The sequence below is a fragment of the Tachysurus vachellii genome, chromosome 11 (assembly GCF_030014155.1).
Source record: "Tachysurus vachellii isolate PV-2020 chromosome 11, HZAU_Pvac_v1, whole genome shotgun sequence".
In the NCBI taxonomy this organism is placed as follows: Eukaryota; Metazoa; Chordata; class Actinopteri; order Siluriformes; family Bagridae; genus Tachysurus; species Tachysurus vachellii.
In genome coordinates this window covers 10327543-10355072 of record NC_083470.1, presented here as the reverse complement: position 1 = coordinate 10355072, position 27530 = coordinate 10327543, and the positions used below count along the sequence as shown (strand labels likewise).

Sequence of the window (27530 nt, the reverse complement as noted above, 5' to 3'; positions counted from 1 at the left end):
CAAGAGTTTAAGAAGGCATCAGCCTACTGGTTCTTATCCAAGGCCATTTTAAGTGGGTATTTATAATGAAGGTGAAACGTTGTATCTGTCTTTTGAAGAAGATTCAGATTGTGCTCTGCTTTTTTTTTGTTAGTTCCTGCAGAGCCAGAAAAGCTTTAGTGAGAGCCGCTCTCACAGCTTTTATTTTTCTCTAGAGCAGAGAGAATTTAGTGTTAATACTGTATGTCAAATTACAAATCCAAGTCCCTCAATCTAAGTGTATTACCTAAGGATTAATAGCCTTTTTGGATTTGTTCTTGCAATTTTAACTGCTTTTTGTGTTATTTGTTGTTGTTGTTGTTTTTTTTCAATCCTCTTTCCTTTTGTACTTTCTAACTTTGTAATATATATTTATTGCTCTATCAGTTAATTTCACTTAAGTAATTGCACCATGTTAGGTGGAGTGAGCCAGATCGCTTCCAGAAGGAGAGGGAGACAGAGCACTGATGCTTTGCCAAGGCTTTTGAATAGCTTTCAGTGGAGGCTTTTTCCTTCCCTCTTCCATCCCTCCCCACCCCATCACATAAAACTGGCAGTGCATTGACAGTGGGAGCACTTTGTGTAATTCCCCAGATTGAAAAGCTGTTGCACAATGAGAAATTTCTGTCCCTGTTGCTCCTTACAGAAAGAGGAGGTCTTGTTAGGATACTGCAGGCATCTTGCTCTTCACTTGCTAAACTTCTCTGCTTTAGCTGAGGTATTACTGGATCACACATCATATCACAGACAAGCCATGACTACTATGAGCCAAAAGACACAACTGTAATTTTATAACTGTATCACAACCCAGCAGCACGGACGATATATGAAGGCATATTGCTATAGTAAAGCTTAACTGTGGTGTGATTACAGCCGATATTCTCATTCTGCCCAGGTGGGGCTGCTGCTAGGTATATGACTAAGCTGAGAAAAAAAAACTGCTGCAGGCTTCAATATGGTTTTATATCCTAAACAACAATGTCCTTGTGATAAAGCATGCCAGACGCCACACCGGAAACTTGTCAGTATGTGTGTGCACATACTCGTTTCCCATGGAGCTAAAAGTGAACAGCAAGAACAGTTCACACTCCCTTTGACATCTCATTCCACCCCACCGTGGAGGCTTCCCACCTTCCTGCGTCCATGACCTGTAGTAGTTGATTTCAGCATGTGTTCTTTCCTCCATCTCTATCCCTGTGTTTGCAAACTCATTACAGGCCAATCAGCTTGGGGCAGCATGTGTGGCCCCACAGGTAGCTGGGCTGTAAATAAGCATGAGTGCATGCTCCCTTGTTGCATGGAACTGGGCCTGACAACAGCTGCTCTCAGCACCACTGTTGACCTTCTCCTCACCACTAGCGCACCAAGGACTCTCCAACTGCTTCTCTTTTATCTCCACAACATTTGTAGGAGCAATCATTCTTTTTGCTGAAAGAGATGGGGCAAGGAGGAAAGGAAGTAGTAAACAGATAATAGAAATAGCAAGCACTATTTTATAGTGAAATTGTGTTACCTGCCACCCACTTCAACTCACCTTTACTGGGGCGCACACCATTATTTTTTTTATTCTATTTTGATGCCCTTGCCACTAGGCTGTGTGTCTGTTCTTGTGTCCGTTTGATATAGAACCATATTTCAAGAATGGGTGCATGGGTATAGGATTGATATGAAATTATCATTGTCACTAAGAATCAGGTTCAAGGTTACAGAAAGGTCTGAAATATTTTTACTTCAATCGTTTTTTAGGCATTGAATAACAAGAATAGCTCGTTTTAGACATTTATTTGTTGATATGCATATCTTTGTTAACTCAGGTTTTTAGCTTCATCAAATTCATTAAACATGCCGTATTTTATTCCATTTAATTTATAGACATACATAAATAAGTATAAATAATCTACTATACAGATGAGAGAAAATGGACAGGTGCATGCAAAAACCATGAGCATGGTATTTATCTAGATATCTAGAAGAACAGTATTAGAGTTTTTCCTTCACTGGAACTAAGAGGCCCAAAGCTGGTCCAGCATGACAATGCCTCTGTGCACCACCAAGCTCAATAAAGACATAGTCTGCCAAGGTTGTAGTGGAAAAACCTAGGTAACGTGTACAGAGCTCTGACCTCAACCCTATTGAACACCTTTGGGATAAACTGGATGGCTTATGTGGTCCAGGCCACCTCACCTGACCTCAGTGCCTGACCTCAGTAATGCTCTCGTGGTTGAATGAACACAAATCCTGACAGCCGCAGTTCACAATCTAGTGGTTCCCAAAAGAGTGGAGGTTATCAACAGCAATGGGGGATTTAACTTTTTGGGATGTTCAACAAGCACATGGGTATGATATTCAGGTGTCCATATACCTTTGGCCATATAATATATAAGTATCAAACCTCTCATGCAGCATTTGAAAAACACTTATAGAAACATACTTTAACTTTATACATTTTTTGGATTCTTCTGAGCTTCTCAAAAGAGAAGGGCAATCCACACATACCCAAACCTCTCCTCAGGAATGGACCAAGACTAAAGTTAAAGAGTCTCACCAAATATCATTGTTATTTTTATTTATATTTGGGTCACATGTTGCTGGTTGATAATGTGCTGCATGACTACATTAATATGGGTTATTCTGAGGTGGTTAAATGGTGCTCAGGAAATATTACATGCTCAAAGAACCAAGGCTGAATAGTCAGCAACTATTTTAAATATTTCACACATCAGGTCAGCTTCATACCAGTGGACTGTCCTTTATAAAGTGCACAGAATATAAGAGTTGAATATGATGGATGTGTGTGGTGAATGTCCAAAAACAAACTGCCAATGTGGCACAGTTTATATGGTTCTTTGCGAGTTACAGTGTAGCACTTAAACATACTGGGCAATTGGTGTCCAAGCGTTCAAAGAAAACCAGCTGAACATAAGGCACCTTATTTATTTATTTTTAATGGATTTTTTTATTTTAATGGATTCATAAATAAATATAATTTTTTAATATGATCAAATATAGTTGGAAGTTGTCGGTATATCTAGGCACCTCACCTATGTATCAGCTATGTGTGGGAAACACTAGCAGTTGTTGACACACTTTGAGCGGCTTTTCCAGTCTGCCCACAGTCTTGTGGGACTCCAGAACAGAGAGTGTGTTTCATGGCTGAGATCAATAATACAATTTAGTAAATTTCACAGTGAATGACTCTCTGTGACCTACCAACTGTTATGAAATGAACATACTTGCTTTGGGCATTTCTTTTCTGAAAGGAACAAAAATTGTGGTGCAAGAGCAGAGGTAACATTTGATCCTTTTCAAATTCATTGGCCTCTTTATCATTGGTGCCAAGTGTGTAGGCTGCTGAGCATTCTGGGGTCCTCAGGCATCATGTTGCTCTGCTTTGCCTGATAGTTTCTTTTGGCAAGAACCGAATAGCAAGACCCCCAAGAACCCAAGAACATTCAATCCAAACTGTTAGTTCTCTTCCATTTACTTTCCCATTTCATTTTTGATAAAAATGCTAATGCGCATGATTATTTCACTATTTAGTGCCATTTTAATGACAGTCTAGTGATTTGGTGACATTCTGTAATTGATGTCATTAATTAGCAGCCGTTGCCCTCTGAGCTCAGAGCTGGCATTTGTGCATAGTGCAGCCTATCTAATCCCACGCTACACTGAAGTATTATTTTAATGCTTAATTTATGCTTGTCTCGAGGCACTCCCAGTCCTGACACCTGTTACTGAGTTCCACAAAGTTAGAGGTCATGCCTATAATCTCATCCAGATTTAACGATAAAGATATGGCTTGGTCAGTAGGGAGGGAGAGATTGATGTTGTCATGGTGACTCTTTGCCTTTAGACTTTCAGTAGGAGAGGAAAAAAATTCACAAGGCCAGAGTTTGATATGAGGCTCAGAGGCAGACAGTGTTTTCCTAGGGTTTGAATCAATTCCAGCTTTATCAGTCGTCTGTGTCCAGGAATTCTCACCCTTGGGAGCAGCTGATGTGTTTTCCAATAATGAAAGTGAGCACATTGCAAAAGTACATTTAGGAGGTGGCTGTGCTCCCATGTCCTCTCTAATATCAAATGGACTTTCTAACAGTGAGTGTAGGCTCATAGAAGGGTTGAGAAATGTGTGTGGCTACATGCTTTGTTGGTGAGTAGTTCCTGATGCACACTGACTGGCTCACACACAGTTTGACTTGACTGTAGAATTTTCGGTCAGTAGAATGAACCCTCACTCACCACTATGCAATCATTTATAATGACCTGAAGGCTGAAACATTATGTCATCTTGATTAAATCATTTCTTTAAAATTATTGGGTTTCTTCTGCTGTTGGAGTCATTTATGGTCTGTATAAAGATGTCAGAAATGGGAAATTGGACTGTTAACAATATTTCAGCTATGACAAACCTTTAACACAGTTCAATGGATTTCACTTTTTAAATGATGTATATTGAATTTATTAAATTCTGATGTACCTTCTTTCTCATTTGATCTTTTTCCCCCTTTAAATACTTAACTTACTTTGTTTAAAGAAGGGTTTACACAAGGTGAGTGAATTGAAAATTTAGTATTGGATAACCCAAAAAATAGCACTTTTGGTTAAAATGCTCTTGTTTAGCTCTTAAAAACATGGCGATAGAAAGTGAATGTTGTGAACCATTTTGAGAACATTCTATTGTATTTATTATGTCAAACAGAGATAACCCTATTAAAAAACATTGTATGTTTTTTCATGTCTTTGTACTTCTTGTATATCTATATACTGTATACATATTATTTGCCATTTTTATTAAGTACTGTTAACAATAGCAATATCAGTTGTATAAGTGCTCTGTGGTGGCTGAATGGGGAAAACTGCAAAGGAATATGGCAGAATATTTACGCTTACTTCCAGAATTATATTGAAGAAAGCTTAAACACTAATGACAGCAAAGTTTTAAAATGTTTAAATGACCTAATAAGAAGATATTAATGACAAGAAAATTATTCAATAGAATAAGTCTATAATAGAGAGATAATATAATCTATAATTAATCTAGAGAAGATTTCCCCACTGATGTTAGCGTGAGCAGTGATGAGTCAAATGAAGAGACTAGTGTTTACATTTCTTTACAAATTGGTAGAAATCTTATTTTTACCATAGGTAGAATTGGAATGAAAACTGAGATCAGAACTCTGTAGACACATTTAAAGGGTTTTCCCAGGCTGCCACACATTAAGTGTATGTATTAACTGATCTGGTAATATTTCTGGTAGAAACCTATTAAAGAAAATAATTTTATAGTATGTTTTGTGAAATGTCTTTCATTTTTGTGTTTTCAATATAATTAAAATTATATTTCTGTAATATCAGGTTTGTGTAGCATTGTGTGTGTAAAGAAGAAAAGACATTATTATTGCCACATATTATATCATAATTAAATTAGTTTCTTTGCATATCTCAACTTTGAAGGCTGGGGTCAGAGCACAAGGGCAGATATGATAAGGGTCTTGCTCAGGTACCCAACAGTAGCAGCTTGGAGGTGCTTGGTCTTGAACCCCAACTGTCTGATCACCAGCCCAGAGCCTTAATCACTTGAGCTATCCTTGCCATGGCTGTGTGTGTGTGTGTATGTGTGTGTGTGTTTGTTGTTCATTGATTTGTGTGTTTGTTTGTTCATTGATTTGTTTATTTGTTGGTTATTTGTGTATTTGTTTGTTCGTTCCTCTGCAGTGTTGGATATCAGTATACAGGCCTGACTCTCGGCCTCAGGCACTGGTGGACTGCAGCTGAATAAATTCTCCTTTGTCCCGGATGAGCAGTGTGACTGGCCTGGCTTGTAGTTTGGTAATGGGATTAGCTTAGCCATATTCTCTCTGCATGTTCTTGTTGGAATGGTCTTGCATAGCAACATAGCCACAAGTCAAAGGCTTTTTTTTGTGAAACAGCACTGTGTTAAAGCATATGATGAATGCTAATGAACATCCCTCATATTTTCATAGAAGCACTACAATCAGCTCTTGTTATGGCTGACGGTAACACTTTATTTTGTCTGAGATATAAACATCTGAATCGAACAGCTGGAAGTAAAGAGCAGCATTCGCTGGATGTGAAAGTAGCATTGGCATACTTTTCTACAAACCTCCCACAACAAACACTATGCCGTACCGCTAGTGTACCTGAGGAAAGCTAATTCACACTGTGTTTACTAGCCTCCTTTACATAATAGGGTTAACCACATGAGAGTACAAACACACAGTCACATAATATCGCAGATGCTCAAGCCTCCCACTCTTTTCTCCATATTGAATTTTTATACCAGCTTGTTGATAGAGGGCTGAGCTAACTTCTTGCAAATGAGAAAGTATTTCTTGCCCATAGTCTCTGTGCAGAGTAATTCTGTACAGTGTGAGCAAAACACAAAAACAGTGTATATTCCCACAGAAGCTTGTGCAGCCCACTACTGTGCTGCACATTTACGCTTATTTGTTAAAAACCCAGTTTGTAAAATCTTAAGCATTGCACTGTTCTCTCTGAACTGATGATTAATATGGCCTGTAACCGGTGAAGATCCCTCTGAGGAAATATGCAGATAGAACTGGAATTTTAGGTTCAAAGAGAGTTTGTCTCTCTTATGGTTGCTTTTACTCTTTCTTTCTCTTTCACTTTCGTTCTCTCCCTTTCCTCTTCATGCACACCCATCTACATACACACACTGTTAAAATCGGCTATTGATTCTTCCTCTTCTCATTATGCATGGAGTTATCTGTCAGTGAGCTGTCTCACCAAATGCTGTTTCCTTCAGTGCATGAAGGCTGGACCTCTCCCGAGCTATTTATTTTGGTTAAAAAGTGAGTGATGCAGTGTTGATTACAGCTCATCATAGTCTGACTTTGGAGTCAGACACCATAAAATTAAAACTGAAATCAATGGCTTATCCATATCTGTTCCTCTCAAGCTGAACATAGATGTGAAGCCTTGAGGCCTGTATTCCTCGTTTGACTGAAAGTATTTGCAGTATCCCTGATAGACCATGGACAGCAGCTCACTGTAGCACACGCTCTCCATGGTCCTGAGACGTCAAACCACTCTGATATGCTTGTGCTGTAATGGGTTTCATCAAGCTGAGAGCAAATATATGATACACTGTAGCTCTGTTAACAGAACGGTTTTACTTTTTGATCTTGCTGTGAGGGACGCCTTACCTGAATCTGGGTAATCCCTTGGGATATCACACCTCTCTCTAATGTTAGATTTATTTACACTGGAGCTGAACTTTGCTTGTTATCCAAGGCAGACTTTCTCTTATTAAGCCTAATTTGGCATTTAGAACTCAAGTATAGTTTCAAGTAGAGTTCAGACTAGCCATTAGTTCAAAATGTAGCTTAATATGGGATTTGTTGATAGATTTTTTTACTATGAAAACAGGCCACATATGTTCTGCAAGAGTTTCGCATAAATAAGTTTGTACTGAGTTTGTAGGTCATTGACTTTCGGTAGCCATTATTTGATGCCAGAAGCAGTTTAGATGGTTAATGTGTCAGATTGCCATGTGATGAATTACAGGGCACATCTGTGTGGAACAGCTGTGGTCACCATTCCACTGTTTTTCAATTGTGCATCCACAGCTGGCCATGTTTCCTCCCATTGCTTCTACAGGGGCTTCATCTTCTCTTACTGTCTCCCTCTCTCTCTCTCTCTCTCTCTCTCTCTCTCTCTCTCCTTCTCTCATCCTCTTTTTCACTCGCTGCTCGATTGTTATCTTTACTTTATGCAATTTTTTAGACAAAGAATAGTATACAAATTACATGTAAGTGTATGTTCCTTTTGGTGTGAAATGTGTTTTGCTCAACCTGGCTTGGGATGCAGACTGTGGGGACGTGTTCTCACTCCTGACAGATACAGTCTGTCATTGGCTTATGAAAGGGAATGTCGAATAGCAATACATCTTACTCATGGAAAACTTGCCCTCGAGGTTTTGTGCTCTGCAATCTATTTCATGATTCTGCATACCTCAATTTAAACACACACACACACACACACACACACACACACACACACACACACACACACACACACACACGAACTGTACTGCTCTTAATTTATCGATCCCGGCATATTATGCTCAAGACTTAATTCAATTTTGTGTCATATTCGAGTTGTGCCAGAGCATATCTATTTCAGTTGCTTATGTTTAAAAGGTCATCCATTGACCTTTGTCATAGCTGTCTGATAATCTATATATGTCTGTCAGCCAGGCCTATAACAGTCATGCTCATGTTCCCAGATTTCTGACTTCAGCAGGAACATAATCTGACCAGTGGTTATATACGTTGCTCTAAATAAATAGTAATGACAAACCACTTTAACTCATATTCTAAATGTACATCACTTTTCCATAATTTACTGATTTTCAGAATGTTTTACCACAGATATTCTCAAATGATCAATTGTTATTGTCAGTGTAGTTTTATGAGTTCATATGATTTTCAGATTTTGAGCACTATATGTGCCAGTTATGTTTGTGTGTGTGAGGAGTTTGATGTCTAGTGGCTATTTGGTTGTTGGCTGACAGAAGGGGTGAGCTCTGCTTGTCTCGGCTCTGAGTATGTGGTGGTTGCCCCATCTGTCGGTAATTAGCTCTGAGCTACCTGGCGCCGCATGGTGAGTTCCACACTCAGTTCCCAAGATGTGGACATCACTTCTTCCGCCTCCAACACCTGACCAACTGTCCTCTGCTCATCTATCTTTTCAGCTTGATAAGCTGATGCTTTGTAGGACACAAGGGCAGACCAAATAAGGAGTGGAACTGAACTGGCTTCAGGTCTCTCCCAGTGTTTAGCACGTTTAGAAGGTTTAGTTTTCATTCATTCTGTGCCATCTTATGCTAGTCTTTTCAATTCAATCAATGTGTTAATATAAAATTATATATTAATTAAAAATCAATGTGATTTTTGTTGCCATTTGACATGTGTATGTGGTCAATATTGTGCTCACCCAAATGAGAAAATACCTTTTTGTTTTTGTTTATTTGTTTATGGTTGCTATGCTGAGACGCATGTCTTGCTGAAGGCTTGTTATTTCACGATCTGCTACCAAAGCTGTCTCAGTTGTCACCTGAGTGGCCGCCAAGATTCTCTGCAGCCTTCAACCAGCCCATCTAGCTTCTGTATTTGTGTGTGTTATTCCTTATTCCTGTGTGTTACTCCTGAAAGTTGATATAAACAGTGCATCTTCAAGGTGAAGCTGCTGATTACATTTAAATTAGAAATGACATTTCTAATTATGGAGAGATAAATAAATGATAGTTTTTTTTTTAGATAGTTTATAGTAATAAATGATAGTTTTTTTTCTCGGTTAGATTTTAACCGAGTGTGGGATACATAGCCGGATCTTTCTGAGGTGCAGTTGTTTCCATGTTTTTAAAATGCTAATCAGTCTTTTTCTTCCTTTCTCTGTCCCTGTTTACAGGTAATTTGGGCCGTGTCGACTACATTAGTGAGTTTGAGTTTGACCTTTTCATCCGACCCGACACATGCAATCCTCGCTTCAGAGTGTGGTTTAACTTTACCGTTGAACATGTCCGGGAGACACAGGTAAGCTCTCACCCACTTTACTTAAAGTCCAGCATCATAGGAGATAAATGATAGACAAAAGCTATTATCATTTACAGAACTTGTTTAATATGTTCTCTTAGATTTCCTACTGTATGAGTAGAATTATTTAGAGTTGTTCTTTCTTACTCATATACATCATGATGTGTAAAACTATAGAAATTTACATTAACAGTGTGATGCCGGACATTCGGGACACCCTGTATAAAAAATGTCATGAATAATGTCCGCAAATGTTTCTTTTTAAAAGCACTTTAACTGATGAATCAGTGGTTTACAATGCTTGGGTGAAAACAAAACCTTACTGTTGGGATGTAAAAGCATCTACCTGCCCTCTACCTGTACAGAAAGTCAGAGTTTTGAGAGACACAACAATGTTTTCCTTTTTGCTCATTTCTTAGCTGAGTCCTAATACCAAACTGGTCATTTCACCTGACAGTGACCTCACATGTGCTGACTATAAATAGCTCTTGCTGTGCCTGTCTTCATATCTGAAATTTGATTTCATGTGTCACTTTAAATCCCTGTAAATCCCAGGGTCCTGCTATCTTCATCTTGCTCACACGTAACAAAAATACATAACACTTTCACTTAGGCAGCTAAGCCACTTTATTGACATTTCAAACTGTTTCCACTCATTCCTGAAGAATATTTAAATATGTTGTGCCACTTTTGATGGCATTTTAAAAAAGTTTTGAAAGTCATGTAAGCTTAAATGACACAACGGATGATGTCTGCTTGTCATTACCATATTGATGATATGACAAAAGATTGTCAAACCTCTGCACTAGTGTGACCTGCTCTCTCCCCTTGGTGCCAAAGGCAGACAGTCTGTGGCCTAATGAAATTTATTATCTGCCCAAATGCTGACATGAATTCTCAAAAGATATTCTAGCAGAAGTCATCTTGAGCTTGTGCTTGAATAAACATCTCGATGAATTATAAATTACATAAAAAATCACATCAATATGACTCACAATCTGAGACTAAGCGGTTTAAGTATACATCTTCTGAATATGAATACATTCACATAAAATATAATATAGATACAGATATAATTAGTGACTATTATGAATCTAGTCAATATTGTATCTTTTTTTTTGCTTTGCTGTTGAATATACTGTGCGTCTTTCTTCTGTGTCAGTCACCAATAGAACGTGCCAATCCCTCTTTTTTTTTGCGTCTGTCTGGTTCAAAGTCCAGCTTAGCAATCAGGTTGGTAAACTTAACCTTGAAGTAGAGCTTGAGGACTGTCGCACTCTATTTTCTCCTCTTTTTTCACATCTTTGTCACCGTGAGGACAGGCGACATCCACTGCCCAGCCCAGAGAGCTGCGATTGGTGGGGAGCAGTGGTCACATGCCACAGTGATATCTGGTGATAGAGGCTGACCGTCAGGGATAGAGCTGGGCAGGGCTGGGCTTGGTTGGACTGTGTTTTCTTTTATTAATTCTGATTGGAGCCTCATCAGCTCTGCCATTCCTGATTAATGCTAAGAGTCAAACACAAACATAGAATAGGATCAACAGGAGAGTTGTTGGATGTGTCTCACTCACTTTCTCTCTCTACTCAAAGCATCTGTAAATCCTGATTACAGGTTTCTTGAAGAAAGAACCTGTCGTAAGAAGGATAGAGGCAAAGCATGAAGGAGAGAACACGACGGAAGGAGGGAGTAGATGAACACTCGGGATGCTATAGCTGTCTCCTGTAGCCTAGCTTTATATCGGAACATCTCTCTGCAGTGCTGTAGTCAGCGCTAATCAAATTTTATGGGCAAGAGATGAATGGGAGGTCTTCGCTAGGAGCCTGATCGATTTTAAGGCCAGATAGGCTTCTGCATCCTCCTCCAACAGGATATTTGCTGCTATGGCAAAAAAAGGAAAGAACAACAAGGGGCAAGAAAACACAAACACACACTACATAGACTACAGGTGGGAAAAAAGGAAACATTTACACTATTAGATTTGGAGCAGCTTTGTTGATGCCCACTACATTCCCCTCCCTCCTGTACGTTCCACTTTGTAATCTCTCTTTTATCATTCCAATTTCCGTTTTAAAATGAACACTACTGTGAATTTAATCTATGTTGAAAGGTAACCTGAGTTATCTGGTAGTGATTGTATGGTTAAGGATGTCTATAAATGTGTATATAGAAACATATTAGTGATCCTTAAGGCACATGTTTATTTGTGATCAATTTTGTGATATTGTGACAAGAAAATAAAAGCATATGATAAATAACAACACGTGGAAGTTAATAGATGTCTGTACATGTGTGTGTGTGTGTGTGTGCACATGAGTGTACGTGAAAAGCTCTGCGCTATAGAGATATCAGGACCAGTGCAGGGGAGTCTGAGTGTTTTATCCTCCTAAGCTTGCCAACTCCCAACTCTGCACCAAGAACAGGGGAATAGGAAACAGTAAAAGCCCGTGATATTGGAACTGAGATGACCATTTTGAAGGGATGTAAGCTGGTGAAACAGATTTGGTCTGCCTCAATCAGCTTAGCAGCTTTGTGGAAATTGGCTGCAGCATAACATTTTTATGATAGATGGATGCCACCACCTCACCACCCCTTCCTCCCCCTCCTCCTCTCAAAAGGAAGAAAAAAAAAAACAGGTTTCAGAACCTCTGCACTTTTTGGTTAATTGCTCTGCCACTGTTTAGAGGTGCATTTGAGACTGTAACGATCCATGTGTTTTACTGCCCCTGTGCTATAAGAAAAAAATAACACAGCTCAGAGAGGAGAATAAGGATTTACATTTTATGAGCAGGAACATAAGGACCTCTCCCTCAGGGATAATGCCGGTGGTTGCATTAAAATGAATGACACTGTTGTAATTTTTTTATTTTGTTAAAAACATATACAGATAGGACAAGTTAAAGGAAAAGCCAGTGGGGTCTGTAATGCTGAAAGAGGAATTTTGCCGGCATGGTTTGGGTTCACAAGTCCATTTAGAGACAAGTATCACTGCAAATGTATACAAAGTTATTTTGACTTATCACCTTTATCCTGTGATGAAACATTTCCATCTTGGTGGGATGTCCACAGCCACTGTGTATGCATGAAAACAATCATATACATAGTCTTCAGAGTCATAAGATCTCAACCCAGTACAACACCTGTTTATTTTGGACTGGCGTATTAGATAGTGCTCTCCGTAACCATCATCAAAACACTAATTAACGGAATATATTTTGGAAAAATCCATTGACAACAGTTCTGGATGTATTTAGAACCCAAGGCGCATTGAAGTTGTTCTGGTGGCTTTTAATGGCCCCAAACCTTACTAAGACACTTTAAGACCTAAGACCTTTTCATTTATTCCTTACCTGGAAATTATAGCGTTTCCTGTCCATGGATATTATAGACACACATGCAGACACGTCATGCAAGTTCCCTGTATTGCATGACAGTCAGTAATGTGGTAGGTTGAGGGCTAGTACTTCCTATGAGACACAAAACTACTGGATCTTTTCCAACTGCAGCTCATGGAAGAGAGTGTTACCTACGCTTTTTCATATACATGAGCTAACGGATTGTTCCCGATCAACAGTACAAAAGAGAATGTGGTCTCTGCCACAAAAAGATCAGCGTCTGTTATGCACATAGAGTGCTCCAACTAAATGTAGAGAGCTGTAGTTCTATTCGGCTTTAAACCTGAAGTGGGCACTGCCTAAACTGACAGGTAGAAATGTTAGCTCTGTTGGCATTGTTTGAATTCTGGCTCCAAAAGTTCCTCAGCTACAGCTACATCAGCGTTTGATATCATAATTTAACTGGAGATGTGCGAACTGTTTGTAATGCCTGTTCTATTCATACGATTGTAATATCTTCTAACAAATTTAGTTATTTCTATTTCCCAAAATAAATAAACAAACTTAATCTAAACACTCTGACCAGGCATTTACTAAGAATGAATAAATGATCCTGGTAAATGCATTGGGCAATGGTGCATGTTCATAATGATGAAAGTGACACTTTCTTTGTCATATGAGCTTCACATGTAATCACTCACTAGCAGTAATGTAAAAATAAATAAATAGCATAGTATCGGTCTTGATGCACACCTTTAATCTCAGATTTATATCGAAACCCCATACAAAATAAAACCTAGAGTGCAGTTCCTATTCAATCAATATTGTATTTGTTTAGATCATATTATCTGTTCATTCCAAATTCAGTTACATTGCTAGTGTTTTTTGTTTCAGAATACTGCACCCAGACTGTACCTCATATTATAATGTATAAAAATAAATGTATAAAATACTGTAATGTTTTGCAAAGTTGTGCTGTGCGTGTGTTTGCGTGTGTGTGTAAAAAGAAGGGGGTGTTCTAAATATCAATGGCGATCCCTATTTTAGGCTATAAAGTGTTCAATTGTGGGCTCGACAGGCTCAGCTGATCGAGAAGCTGTTAATCCTACTGTACATGTGAATGAAAAATGGAAAAATGGAAAGTTGGCCATATTAGGGCTTGTGTACACCTTCTAGAACAGTAATCTAGTTTCAAAGGAAAGCAATAAACTTACCTCTGTAAGCATTTTGTATATAGTATGTACTTGGTGCTATATAAAATATCTGTGATGATAGCATAGCAACAAGTCTATGTTCACTCACTCAGACTCAGATCACACACACACTCACACACACACACACACACACACACACACACACACACACACACACACACACACACACACACCCAAATAAGTTTTCTGTTAGGTATAAATTGATTTAGGCTTCCATAACATTTCTAATGAAAGTCTTTAAAGTTCCTTTTAGCCATTCTCTGTTTCTGAATAAGAAGTCAAAGCTTGCTTTTAGCTCCTGCGAGTGTGTCGGATAAGGAATGGGTGTTTTGTAGCTGTAAAATGGGAGGAGATGGGTGAAAATTCCCCGGCCCGTCCGTGATTGCTGTAATGGATGAGATGCATATTGATTTTTCTCCTGGTGTCGGCTAGAGTTTGCGAGAGCCTGTATCTGTGTGTGTGTGTCTGTGTGTGTGTACTGTAGGTGGGTTGGAGAGAGAGCAAAAGAGCGAGTATTAGGGTTTGTTAATGTGTGTGTATGTGTGTGAGCAAGTATGTGTGTAAGTGAGAGAGATGGTTCCAGGAATGGGCGTGTCTGGTTTGCTTTTTTTTGCGCTATGTTCTGGGAAGGCTGCTAGAGATTGTGCTGTGTAATATCAGCTCTTTGGCACAGCCCGACCTCTGAGACCGCCTCTCCAAAGCTGCATAATGGCCTTTTATCAGCATGGCCAGTGTGAGAGTGCACACACACTCACAAACACACACAAAACCACTGTGTGTACTGACATTTAAGGCCGTCGGCGGACAGAATGGACACGGCCTCAATCAGGGTGGGGCTGCCGGAGCTTGCAGTTCTCTAGTGTATAGCAGAGATCAGTGTGTTCAGTAAGATGGTCTGTATTTGCCCTTGAGGTGGCTTATGATTCTAGGTACACACACACACACACACAAACACACACAAACACGTGCGCACACACACACACACACACACACACACACACAAACACGCGCACACACACGCGCACACACACAGACACACACACACAAACACGTGCACACACACACACAGACACACACACAAACAGGGGGATTCAACTAGGTTTATTAGCAAATAACTGAAGAAAAGAATAAAACAAAATGAATAAAACAGATACTTAATTGCTGCTCCTGTTACTTTTACCTCCTTTACTTGTATTGTGTGCCTCCTGGCAGCTGGTGTTTTCCCCTTTGCTTGTGTCTGTATGTGCTTGGCTTTTAGTGTCTCTCTTTGCTGTCTCCCTGGAGCCTCCTGTTACAAGGGGATTTCCACAGCCAGTGAAAGCAAAAGAACAGCTGTGCCACGTCTGAAGGTCGGACTCTGGTGAGGGAGTTTGGGGACTTTACCTGTCATTCAGTTGAAGGCACTGTCATCCAGGTCTCTGTTTTTACAATAACTATTGCTGCATTTACTAAGAACTACAACACCTTTGTAGAATCAAATAGGGCTTGGGCATATTTTCCACTATGTACCTTATTAACTGTAATACATGTTAAAGTATAAGTATAAATTAAGGATTTAGAATTGAACAAAAGTTAGATTAGATTAGAATAGATTAGATTAGATTCAACTTTATTGTCATTACACATGTACAAGTACAAGGCAACGAAATGCAACGAAGTGTCAGTCTATTAGTATTATCTGGATTTCTGCATTAATGTCATCTTCATCGTCATGATAATTCAATTGATATGACACTACTTTTATGGAAAAGCAATATGTTGTATATGTCATTGGTCAAGAAGACTGATGACTTACTAACGCAACATTCGGATTACTCCAAAAGTAATTACTTTTTCTCACGGCAGAATATTTGGTATATCCCTGATTAAATCAATAATTCTGCATTATTTTCTTTGAATAAAAGTAGCTGACTTCCAGTTTTTGTTTTTCCCCAGCCAATGCTAATGTAGCCACACAAGCTGAGTGCTCTGTAGAGACCGAGCAGATTGCAAGCATATGAAACGACAGTACCATTTACAGGGCAGCTGTAAAATGGCTAATGTGGCTAATGTAGGATGTTCTTGCCACTCTGTTCTAGCGTCTACACAAACTTTTTTTTTTCTTTTTCCTTTTTTTTTAAGGCAATTCAAATGGTTAAAGTGACTCATGTTCATACATATGACATGTGCATCTGGACTCCATACAGCGAGCTATATACACCCACTGTGAACACACACTGGGTGGTGGCATTTACACGCTCACCTGCCAGTATCAAAGCTTCAGATTATATCTGCATGAAACACTGAGTGCTGCAGCCTACCTTCATGTGGCTTATAAGGCCTTTTATTAGGGTCTTCACTGATCTAATGATTCAAGCTGATTACCATTCAGGGGGTTACGATTTGATTCTAAAACAATTCTTGATGCATCTCCTTTACACAAGCTGCTGTGTTACTGAACAGCATTGGTGTGTCTGTTTGCGAACTAACACTGTAGAGACAAAGAAAGGATACCTATGAGAAGGATACCTTTTATACCTATGAGACAAAGAAAGGAGGTATCTGTTATATATCATTGTTTGTCTCTGCTGTAACCTGTTGTCTGTGTAGCAATTCTTCATGGTCTGTACACCTATACAGTAGCACTGCGGTTTCCATCAGGATCAGATTTATTATGCTGGGAGTCTGTGTGTGTGGTGTTTTATTAAGTGGTGCGGAGATGCTGAACAACACAGGCCAACGCTTTGATACTGATGTTGTTTCTGTATGGGTGCTTGGTTTAATCAGCTACACAGCCCCCTCCCTTGCTTGCTGCCGTTTGTTCATCTGCTCTAATTACTCTCCAAATTGTTCTCTTGATGTTTTTCCTGTGTTTATTTACAATGGGGGGTGGCAGACATGGCTGGGGCTTGGTGGAGAGATGCACAGCTGTTCGAGTGAACTGTAATTTGCTGTCCACAGACTCTGAGCCAATTCTTAAGCAGTTCTCAAAGCTGCATGGAACTAAACCAAGCAAAGACGAGTTAATCCACAGGTGCTTTTAGTTTCAAATTCCAAAAGAAGCATAGTTGCATGCACAGTTACATGTTTTTATAAACATGTTTTAGACAAAACAACGCATCACATTGTCATTGAAAATACAGTACCAGACTGCACTGAATGGCTGCTTCCTTTGTAATAAAATGCACACATCTTTATTATTTTGCTGTTAAATAACCCATGCTTCTTATTTTGTCGTTTTGTGATTGGATATGACTAGAATCTTATTGGAAAATGTCTCCCACACCACAATGTTAGACATTGTTCATTTGTCATAAAAGATGTGTTTATTTAGATGATCTAAATCATGGCTGTTATGCTTGCACCTTCTGAGTGTTTGTGCCCTCACTCCACATTAGCTATGCCTCTTCTTGTTCCTTATTGAAGTTATGAAAAGGCACAAATTACAAAATGCAAACATGTTGTGCCTTTGCATGACACGCATAATGCACTGATTGTGGATATTATGGATAAAGCCAAGTGCTTACTGTTTCGGTCTGAGACATGTACTCGAGACCGTGCCTGCATTTGCATTTCCATTCCATTCAGCGGCTCCCACTTATTACTTCAAAATTGTTTTTGTATCTCCCAATTTCATGGGTATGAGGCTGTATTGAATGCCATTTGCTGTGTATTATTTGATGTGGGGGCAGCGCAGGAAAATGCTGTCAATCTGTGTTCATGGCTAATATGGTTAAGTAAAGCCAATATGGTTGTTTTTAACGGCTACTGTTGACAACGTGGCCGATGATGAGAAAGAAATCAACCAACGCGCTAATTAACTACGGCTGATTTAACAATCATGCCACCTCTGCATATGAATTAAGGTATTTATGTATCTGATTATTAGTTCATCTATTTCTTTATAACATTGATGCTCCATCTCATCTTTGTTTTGTGTTGCTTGCTTATATAAGCAGTTAGTAATGTGAAGAGAATAACTGTTATAATTTATTTCCCTTACATGTTTACATAGTTTATCAGTTATCTGAAAAGAGTAGTGTAGTATAATCAGACAGCCAAACTTGAATGTTGATAATGACTAGCTAGATACAATTCAGGTTCATTTTATTGATGTTTTAAATTCCTCATTTATATTTTAGAGCTTCCAGGAATTGCTCCCTCACATGGTCCCCAGTTCAGCTTAGGTTACTGTGCAGGATTTGTGTGCATGTCCAGGTTCTCTAGTTTCTTCCCTCTGTCCAAACGTGCAGGTTGTTGAATTGGCTATGCTAAATTGCCTATATGTGTGAAATAGAGCGTGAGTGGGTTTTATCCAGGGTAAATTGTCCTGCCTTGTGCCCAGAGTTACCAGGATAAGCTCTGGCTCCAACTGGACCATCCAATAATAAATATAGCCAAAAAAACAAAATAAAGCACTGACACTGGACATTGAAAGTGAGTGAGTATAATCAAGGAAGCCATTTACAGACAGCTTATGTGATCGGTAGGTATCAGCTAGACAAGCCATAATAATCCTGAAGTTCGTTTCAGCTGGAAGTTTCACCCTTCAAGTAAATTTATAGCTGCAGCTTAATTTATTTTGGCAGCTTGTTATATAGTGCTGGCGATCTCGCAGAAGTTTGCTTCTTAATGTGCTGGCATATGATGTACTGGTGCACTACAAACACACACCCAACACCCGGTCACATTCACCCTCAGGGTGTGAGAATGAGCAAGGAAAGAATAAATGCTGCCTTCCATGATGGGCGTTGGTCCATCGCGGATGTTATCTTCCAGCAGCACCTGGGGGTCGGTGGCACTCAGAATAGTGCAGATCCATAAATCAGAGCCAGGACCTGACAGTGTGTGTTGTGGTGCTCAAGGCTGCTGGTACAGTGACAGAGAAGAAGGATGTTAAAAAAATCTGCACTTACTCATGATGTGTAGAGCGAAACCTCTGACCCCAACAGAACTAGAACTTAGAGTTAGAACACCTCAGCAGCCACTGACATTTTATATTCATAGACCATGCATCTTTTATAAACTTATGTCCTGTACCTGCCTGACTTTTAACATTCCATAACCACACATAAACAATTTAGTACAAACACTTAATTTAGTATTTAGTACAATACTTCATTTAAAAGAAGGCATTTGTCAAGTTCAGTGCCCATGGCTGAACCTATATACAATTGTTTTGATAACGATAATTCACTATGCCATCTTTATGTTGGATCTTTATTCTGATTAATTGTACAAATTAATTTAACAGGTAATTCATCTGTCCCATATTTCACCGATTTGTTTATGGCTGGCATAATGAATGCAAATATCTATTTTTTGCTTTTGGAAGAGAGGCATGTTTACTGGTGTGGAAAACCCAAATGACACCCAGAGCATCTCTTGAATCATTCATGACAGAACTGAAATATAGACTTTTTGAAAGAAGAATCACTATGAATTAGAAAATAGTTCTTTCTCTCTCTCTCTCTCTCTCTCTCTCTCTCTCTCGCTCGCTCGCTCGCTCGCTCACTCTCGCTCTTGTTTTGGCCTATAGTGGTTGTTGTAAAATTTTAGCAGTTCATCTAATGGAAGCTACCCAGTAAATGTCTGTCCCAGTCACAGTGTACAACAAAGTCAGGTGAATCTCCCTCTACTTCACAGTGTACAATGAAGTCAGGCGAATCTTCTGCTCTCCTGGCGCTGTCTGAGGTACCCTGGGCAGGAAAGAGAGACTGTTTGCTGTCAGTAAACAGCTGGTGTTTGTCTTATGGATGTAGAAGCTTTTCTCTCTTTGGGGAGGAAATAAACTCACATCTCCTTTTAAACTTGTCACCTGAAACGAAAACTTCTCATTAGAATTCTGAGCTGAACAGGAAATATAAATACCTGCAATCAAACACTGCTGCAGAGTTTCATACAGTTCGGTTAGCTTAAGGTGAAATAATAAGGCCTAACTCTTGTATCTATATACATTTCTACATCTATATTTAAAACAGATTGATGATCCACCAGTCAGTGAAAACACTGGCACTAAATAAGACAGTGAATGAAGATTTAAGCGCAGTTGAAATACTTCTTTAGAATAGATGCTTTTTCATTGCGCCGTGGCAAACAAACCTGCTTTTCAGCACTCTGTGCAAAACAAATGATGCTGTCATCAGGAGACTAGTTGGGAATTTGATCAGCAAAACACAGCAGAGAGCATGTGGAGCTGCAGGCTGATGATCTGCCAGATGTAACCTGGTTAGAAAGCACCTGAAGGACCCTGATTAAGAGCTTATTACACAGCATCGCTGCAAATTAAAACCCAGATTTCTGTAAACATTCACCTCAATGTGCAGGAACATGGCAGAATAACATGATCCTAAAATGAGTACTAATAACCTCTTGTGATCGCCATCATTTTTCATGTTGGAATTGAAGATGCTGCATAGAGTGGGTGTTTATGTCCTTTGACCTGAATCATGTGTCATCCTGGAATTGCTTCATTTGAAAAAGCAAAATCTTACAAAATAAATAAATAAATAAATAAATAAATAAATAAATAAATAATCGGAAAATATTGGTTCGCTTTTGAGCGTGAGGTAAATAAACATAAAGAGATAAAGTGTGTTCTCTGATTTAATTAAACCCGAAGCCCTAAGTTATTATTTTACAGATCACCGTATGTGATCTGTGATGTTAAATATAATGTGCATAAAGCAATGCCTGATGAAATCCTCTTATATATTCCCAATGAGTGTGTGTGTACAATACACTGAGTCTGACATAAATATCTTTAATTAAATTCACCTGGTGGAAATACCTCTGCTTTATTATACCCATGTTGAAACATGATGGGCCTTCAGTGTTGTCAGACTGTTAGTCTTGAGGGAGAGCTGCTGAAACTGGTGTTAAATAAATGCTTCTGCTTAGTTGGAGTGGCTGGTATGTTTCGTGTGGGAAAGAACATGAGAGATGTTTGGGGAAAAGTTTCGGAGTTTAATGGGACAGAGGTTAGGCTGAATTAATCACTGAGCAGAGCGAGTGCTATTAACACAGGCAGAGCGGTGACTGAATGTCTTTCCTGTGACTAATGGGTAATTAAGAATGGTTTTATACCCTGGATTCTCACAGTGACACTGAGGACTACAAAGAACTTGTACCTATTCAGGAGTTTGATGAAATGTATTTTGTAATTATATACTCATGACACTCATGACACTGATACTGTTTTATCTTTTACTGTTTCACTGACAGTCGAGGTGACCATGGTGTACCATACCCCCACACCCACCTCCCAAGATTTTGGTGTACCATACCCCCACACCCACCCCCCCTTTTTTTTCTTTTCTTTTTTTAATCCATTTTTTGCTCTCTATGTACTAATATAAAGCCTGGATTATATTTAATCAATATCACATGAGAAAGAGAGAATTTCACGGTCTGTGGCTTCCGCGGCCAAATCGCAGGCGTGCTAATATTTTACAACAGCACGATTGTGACTCTGATATTGCTTTTATACAATAGTTCTTTAAACAAGAAATTAATATTGAATAACTGACATTTCAGACACAATATGGCCCAACATTTTTGCTCAGTCCAAAAAAGCCCCAGCTGGATAGTGTTGCCTGTTGCTATGTAGTACACTGACTAATAAGTGCAGTAACAATTTCAATGTATTGAACTATTGCTGGAATTCAACATTTGTGTAGTGGGCATAATAATGCAGTAAATACCAAATCTCAGGAAACACTTCTTGTTCAATTTAGCAGACTGAAACTACAGTGCAGGTGAATTCTTGAATCCGATTGGCTAGAAGGTGATTTTTTCATTGTTTCTATAGTAACTATATTATGTCATTAGCAGAGACATGCAGACATGGTACTGTATACCAATAAATACATATATTATCGACCAATAAATGGGTTGAATTTAAAATTTTGGTTAAATGTGGATTTAATATGCGGTGTTGTTTACCAAAATGTACAAGCTTTTTTAAAGAGATGTTTATTGAATTATTTTGAGAAGGATCCTTGAGTCTTCACACTTTGAAACAGTCACAGTGCTTTGCACAGTCTCCTAGCAAAACAGAGGGTCTATGCTTTCTGGTTTCACAATAAAATGACAAGCTGCATTTTTTTGAGAATGAGAGAAGGAACAGATGCTTGTGAAAGAGGCATTCTCCTTCAGAGAAAATTCACAACACTAATGTATAGTAGAAAACAGCAACATCTTACTATGTGAAGGGATTTCTGAAGCAATTTAGGCTATATATTGTATACATTGTGAAAGATATAGTCCTCTGCCTCTAGTACACGACTCATGTGTTAGGAAGGATGACTCAGTGACTCAGTATCTATTTATATTTGCCATTCCTAACAGTTTTACCAGTGCTAGGGCCACTCTCAGACTGATTCCTGAGTTAACAGATAGAGCTTGCACACACACAATGCAATCAGTTGGAACAAAAATGATATTTTCTTTAAATGCCATGTTCAAAAACTTTGTAATTCAAAAGCCATCTCGATGATGATGGAAATGTTTAAATTGCTAAATGCATTTCATGAATAAGTAACCATAGGTCACCTTGTTATTTCTTGTGCATGTGTCCAGTGTTCCCATTCCAGAAGTTTTGTGTGGTAAACAGTATTAAACTGAGCAGACATGCCTGCAGGGCTCATAGAGTACATGTCGTTTCTAATTTAGAAATACAGGTGTGCTCCGAGGTCACAGCCCCACACTGTGATTTAAATGGCTTATTTACTGTCAGAGATTTTCCTCATCCACAGCTGGAATTAATCTATTAATGTCACTGTCGCTGTTGATTTACGAGTGCTCTCAAATACCCCACATTTTTTACTTGACATTTTGCGCTCCCTCCAAGACACCTGAATAAAGTTTAATAATTTCATACCTCACGTATCTGCTCACTAGTTGCTGCAGGGAGGGACAGTGGTAACATTGTTGCCTCACAGCTCAGAGTCCCAACTTTTATCCACAGCACTGGTTACTGTCTGTGTAGAGTTTCTTTGCACACCCATGTGAGTTCACTGTTAAGTTAAGTGTCCCTTTGTGTGAATGTCTGTGTATGGAGCTTGCTTTCAATATTTGTTTTCAATTTTGCTTCTTTGTAGTAAATTAACAATAACAAAATAATAAAAGTAATTGAGTACAAATTTCTAGGAATAAATAAACGTGACTATATTCAAGATATTTTTACTTGGAAGATGTCATTTCATACAGTATGTTGGTATTGGATCAGAACTCTAATACTGGTTTGTAAACCATAATGCAGACTTTTCAGGTTCTATATAAATTTTCTTTTCTTCTTAGGTCTAGATTTTATCCTCTTAGATCTTATCCTCTTAGAAATGATTAATTCTCAGCATTTCTCTGCTACACAAATTGATCTCAAAGATACCATTTTATTTCAAAATCACAGGATTGCAAAGATCTGTTCTTGTAGGAAATGGTGAACCTGTTAAAGTGAAATATGGTCTGCCTGGCCTTTTGCTTTGAGAATGCTAATTATGAGGTATAGAAATGAATAACCCTGTTGCGTTTGTGATTGCTGTTGCAGCAAACTCTTCACTGGATTAGTAATTTTTCTGTGGTGCCACATACATATATGTCGTCATTTGAGTGTCGGTTTGTGCAAAGCCAAGCCTTGCCATTCTACTCCGATGCTCACATATGCCTAAAAAAATGTTTTATGAACAACAATAAATGAGAGTCTCTTTGAAAAGACAGAGTTGGGTATATAAGACATCAACTTTATTCATTTTGTTTTATTAATTTGTGAGCCAGTGCTGCCATTTTAAAACAATATGCCTAACCCCCGCTTCTGTTCAACAATATATTATTAAGTTTGCCTAGTTATGGTAGTGATATTTCTCTTCTTATGTTTCTTCTTTCAAATCCAAGCACACCCTCTGCTCCCTCTGTCTGTCTCGTGAATACCATTGCTCAGGCAGTGAGGTGTTACAGGCTCATTGTTGCTGACCGTGGTGCTGAAAGGCCTCCTGCATTCACATAGCCTGAGTGTTCATTTCATGGTCCATATAATGTGCTCACCATTTGTTAGGTGGCTGTTAGCATGGCTGCTTATTTCTTTAACCCCTTCCCTGTCAAACCATAACAAATCAGACACACTGTGGTTTCAGTGAATGGCTGATGACTGCTGCTTTTGTTTTAGTTAAAAGGTCATAAATAGCTTTACAAAAAAATTCATCTGTAAAGGCTTTTTGCACAAAACATAGCATGGAAATTCACTTTATATCACATCTCTGGGATGGATTAAAATGCAGACTGCTCATCAGGCGCCTTTACCCTACTTCAGTGCTAAACTGATCACGAATCCCCACAGCAACATTTCATAAACAAATATCTAAGCAGTGAACCTATGTCACGTTAATGCCTTTCCTTTGTAATATATCATTTAAAAAGCATATATGTCATGGTCAGGTGTCCATGTACCATACTATTGGCCTTATATTCTCACAAAATCCTTTATTTTGGATTTGAATCTTTGCATTGTTGTCTCCTTCATGCCAATATGAATTTGTGGGTCTGCCAACAGAAGTAAATGTGTTCTCCAATCTGTCTACATTTTCCTTCTCTGAGCTCCCATCTTTCCTCTCAAGATTCCCTGTCTGTCTTACACACGCATGCACGCACACACACACACACACAAGCACACACAGACACACACACACGCATTATCCATACCTTCTCTAAGGAGTCCCTGTCTGTCTCCTCCTTTTGCATCCCTGTTGTCTCCTTCACACTATGTGGTTTCTGGCAAGTCTTGATAGCAAGAGACACATACACAAACACTCCTTCACACTCCTTCAATGTAAGCTGTGTAGGGTTTACCATAACAGAGTCAAAAATCCACAGCATAAACTTGGATTGCTTTGGAAAAGTGCTGCAGTAATTAATAGTTATGACAGAGGAGTTTTTCCCTTGGCAATTTTGAACTGCAGCTCAGGAGGAAAAAAAGAAGGAGAGAGAATAATATTTGAAAAGACACAGCTCTGGAGAACATTTGTTATAAGCCATTAGATAGAAAGCTGCAATTAATTTGCTGACTGCCCCCAGTTGCTATTGCATGGGAATAAAGACTGAGAAGGACTTTTTAGCTGCTGAAAAACACATAAGCACACACCCTACATTATCACTCAGTGAGAACTGCAAAAGGAAAATGTCATTAGCAATGGGAAACAGTTCCTCTGTTGGTTCTCCTCCATTGCTTTCGGATGCGGCTGGGATGGAACATCCCTGGTGACCAGGTAAGGAATCTTTTTCCTGAAAAGTGCCATTATCCAGATGGTGCCATTAACAATTATGCCGCTACATTTTCCTTTTTCTAATTGACTCCATAAGCTATTAGGCAAGTTGGCATCCGGTTGGCCTTGTATGAAACTTGTCCAGATGTTATGAAGCAGACAGGGGTGAGTGGAGGGAAGAGGGGGGTTGGGGCTCTTATGGTAGGGTGTATTGATGGCCAGGGCATTGTGCAGATGGATGTGGGTGTTGGGGAAAAAGTCAGACTCTATTAAATCAATGTCTCTATCACTTCAACAGCCTGCTTTTCTCTCCTCCTTTCTAGACCTCATTTTCTCTTCTCCTTTCTAGACCTCATTTCTCATTACCAGTCATTCTCATTTCTATTGTGATAATTCTTAGCAATTCTCATCAATTCTGTAAATACCTTTTTTGATTTGTTCATTTATTAGTTAGATTAAATGGTTGTTTATTTGGTTAAGACCTTTCAGTTATAGAAAGGTGACAAATTATTGGAAAAATGCAACATGTTGTGGTTTAGGAAGATGTTGTCTTAAAAAGCACCTGGACAACTTCTGAGAGCTTCATAGTCACTGTTATAGAGGGATGGACATCATTCTTCCAAAAGATATTACCTCTGTGGGTGTTTTTTGGATGGTGGTGGTATGTGCTGTCTATCCCTTCTCTGTATAATCTCTCATTGGTGTACGATTGAGTTGATATCCAGTGACTGTGAAGGCACTAGTGTATGATTTACATAATTTCCATACTCATCAAACCATTCAGTGAGCCATCGTGTCCTCTGGATGATGACATTGTCATCCTAGAAGAGCGCACTCCCACCAGGAAAGAAATCTTTCATCGTAGGACAAAGTTGATGACTCACAATAACTTTGTATTGATTTGCAGTGACGCTTCTCTCTGAGGAGACAAATCCTGCCAGCAAAAGGCCACTACAGCATATCAAAGCCACCAGCTTTTCATTTAAAATTTTACCCATCTGTAACTAAACTTAAGGATCTAATTTAGTTCAATATACAAATCATGCTACAATGTTACAAAAGGTATTTCTATATAGGATTTTAGGATTATCTCAAATGTGTTGCAGATAAATAAAGCTTAGTTACATTTTGAAGGGCATTGACTTGTGTCCTACATCTCTGCCTGTAAACATTGACAGCCTCTTTCCTGGCCATTGCTCTAGCAGTATATTCCCAGAAGCTGCTATTTTTGCTTAAAGGGCTCAGCTTTCTCTTGTCTTCAGTATCCCTCAGATCAGAATTAGAATCTCTTTATAGCCCAAAATGAACAAAAACGCTATTGATTATTCAATAGGCTGACTGGCCAGAGAGCTAAGAGGCAGTGTGCTGCTTCCATTTGTTATTAGTAAACAGATCAATGGTTCAGGCAGAGGCATGGCCAGACCAGGACCTTTAGTGACTGCTTTCACTCTTTTATTTTAGAGAAAAATAACAAGCCCTTTCTCACTGGTTTCCCATGGTGCAGGATGGTGTGTAGTGATTTAAAGGAGAGGTTTTAGTTTCTTTTGCTAGTGCCATAATTATCCATCAATCTGATACAGAATCATTGGCCTTGTGCATTGAATCAATACATGCTGGAAAACATTGAAGAGATAAGAGCTCATTTATTTTTTAAATATTTGCACATTCTTTCACATTCTTATCAGTTCGGATATTTTTCAGTGAATATGTTTTTTCATCATCAAATAAACTTAATTGATATTTAAAAAAAAACTGATCTTTTGGATAATATATTACATACCACACTATGCTTTTCTTTTCTGCCACATTATTATCTATAGTCTATACCCTGATCTTCTCTAAGATGTTCCTGGTCTTGAAGCATAAGCAAAAGCTGTATATAATTTCAGCTTAAATTGTTTCTTGTTTGACTCAAATTAAAGGTGGGTTTTATTTAAAAAGTATTTTTAAAAAAAATTTCATCAACAATGTAAATAATCGAACAGTCTAATGTTAAATTACATTCAATTTGGATTAAATCTGGATACTAAATGTAATGTTGAACCTTTTCTGTAAGTGTTGAACAATCCATTGGCTTTTTATCGATTGATTCTCTTGTTTTGTGAGCTTCAACCCCCATACTTGCCATGATGGGTTTTGCTTAAGCTTCTC

At 38.7% G+C, this 27530-nt stretch overlaps 1 protein-coding gene across 1 annotated transcript in view; it reads left to right on the top strand.

Moving 5' to 3' along the window:
* agbl4 (AGBL carboxypeptidase 4) overlaps positions 1 to 27530 on the top strand; it is a 282596-nt gene that overhangs the window by 14935 nt on the left and 240131 nt on the right. Inside the window, exon 3 of the mRNA XM_060882422.1 lies at positions 9472 to 9596. Within this exon, the coding sequence (XP_060738405.1) occupies positions 9472 to 9596 (125 nt within the window). The remainder of the gene's footprint in view (positions 1 to 9471; positions 9597 to 27530) is intronic.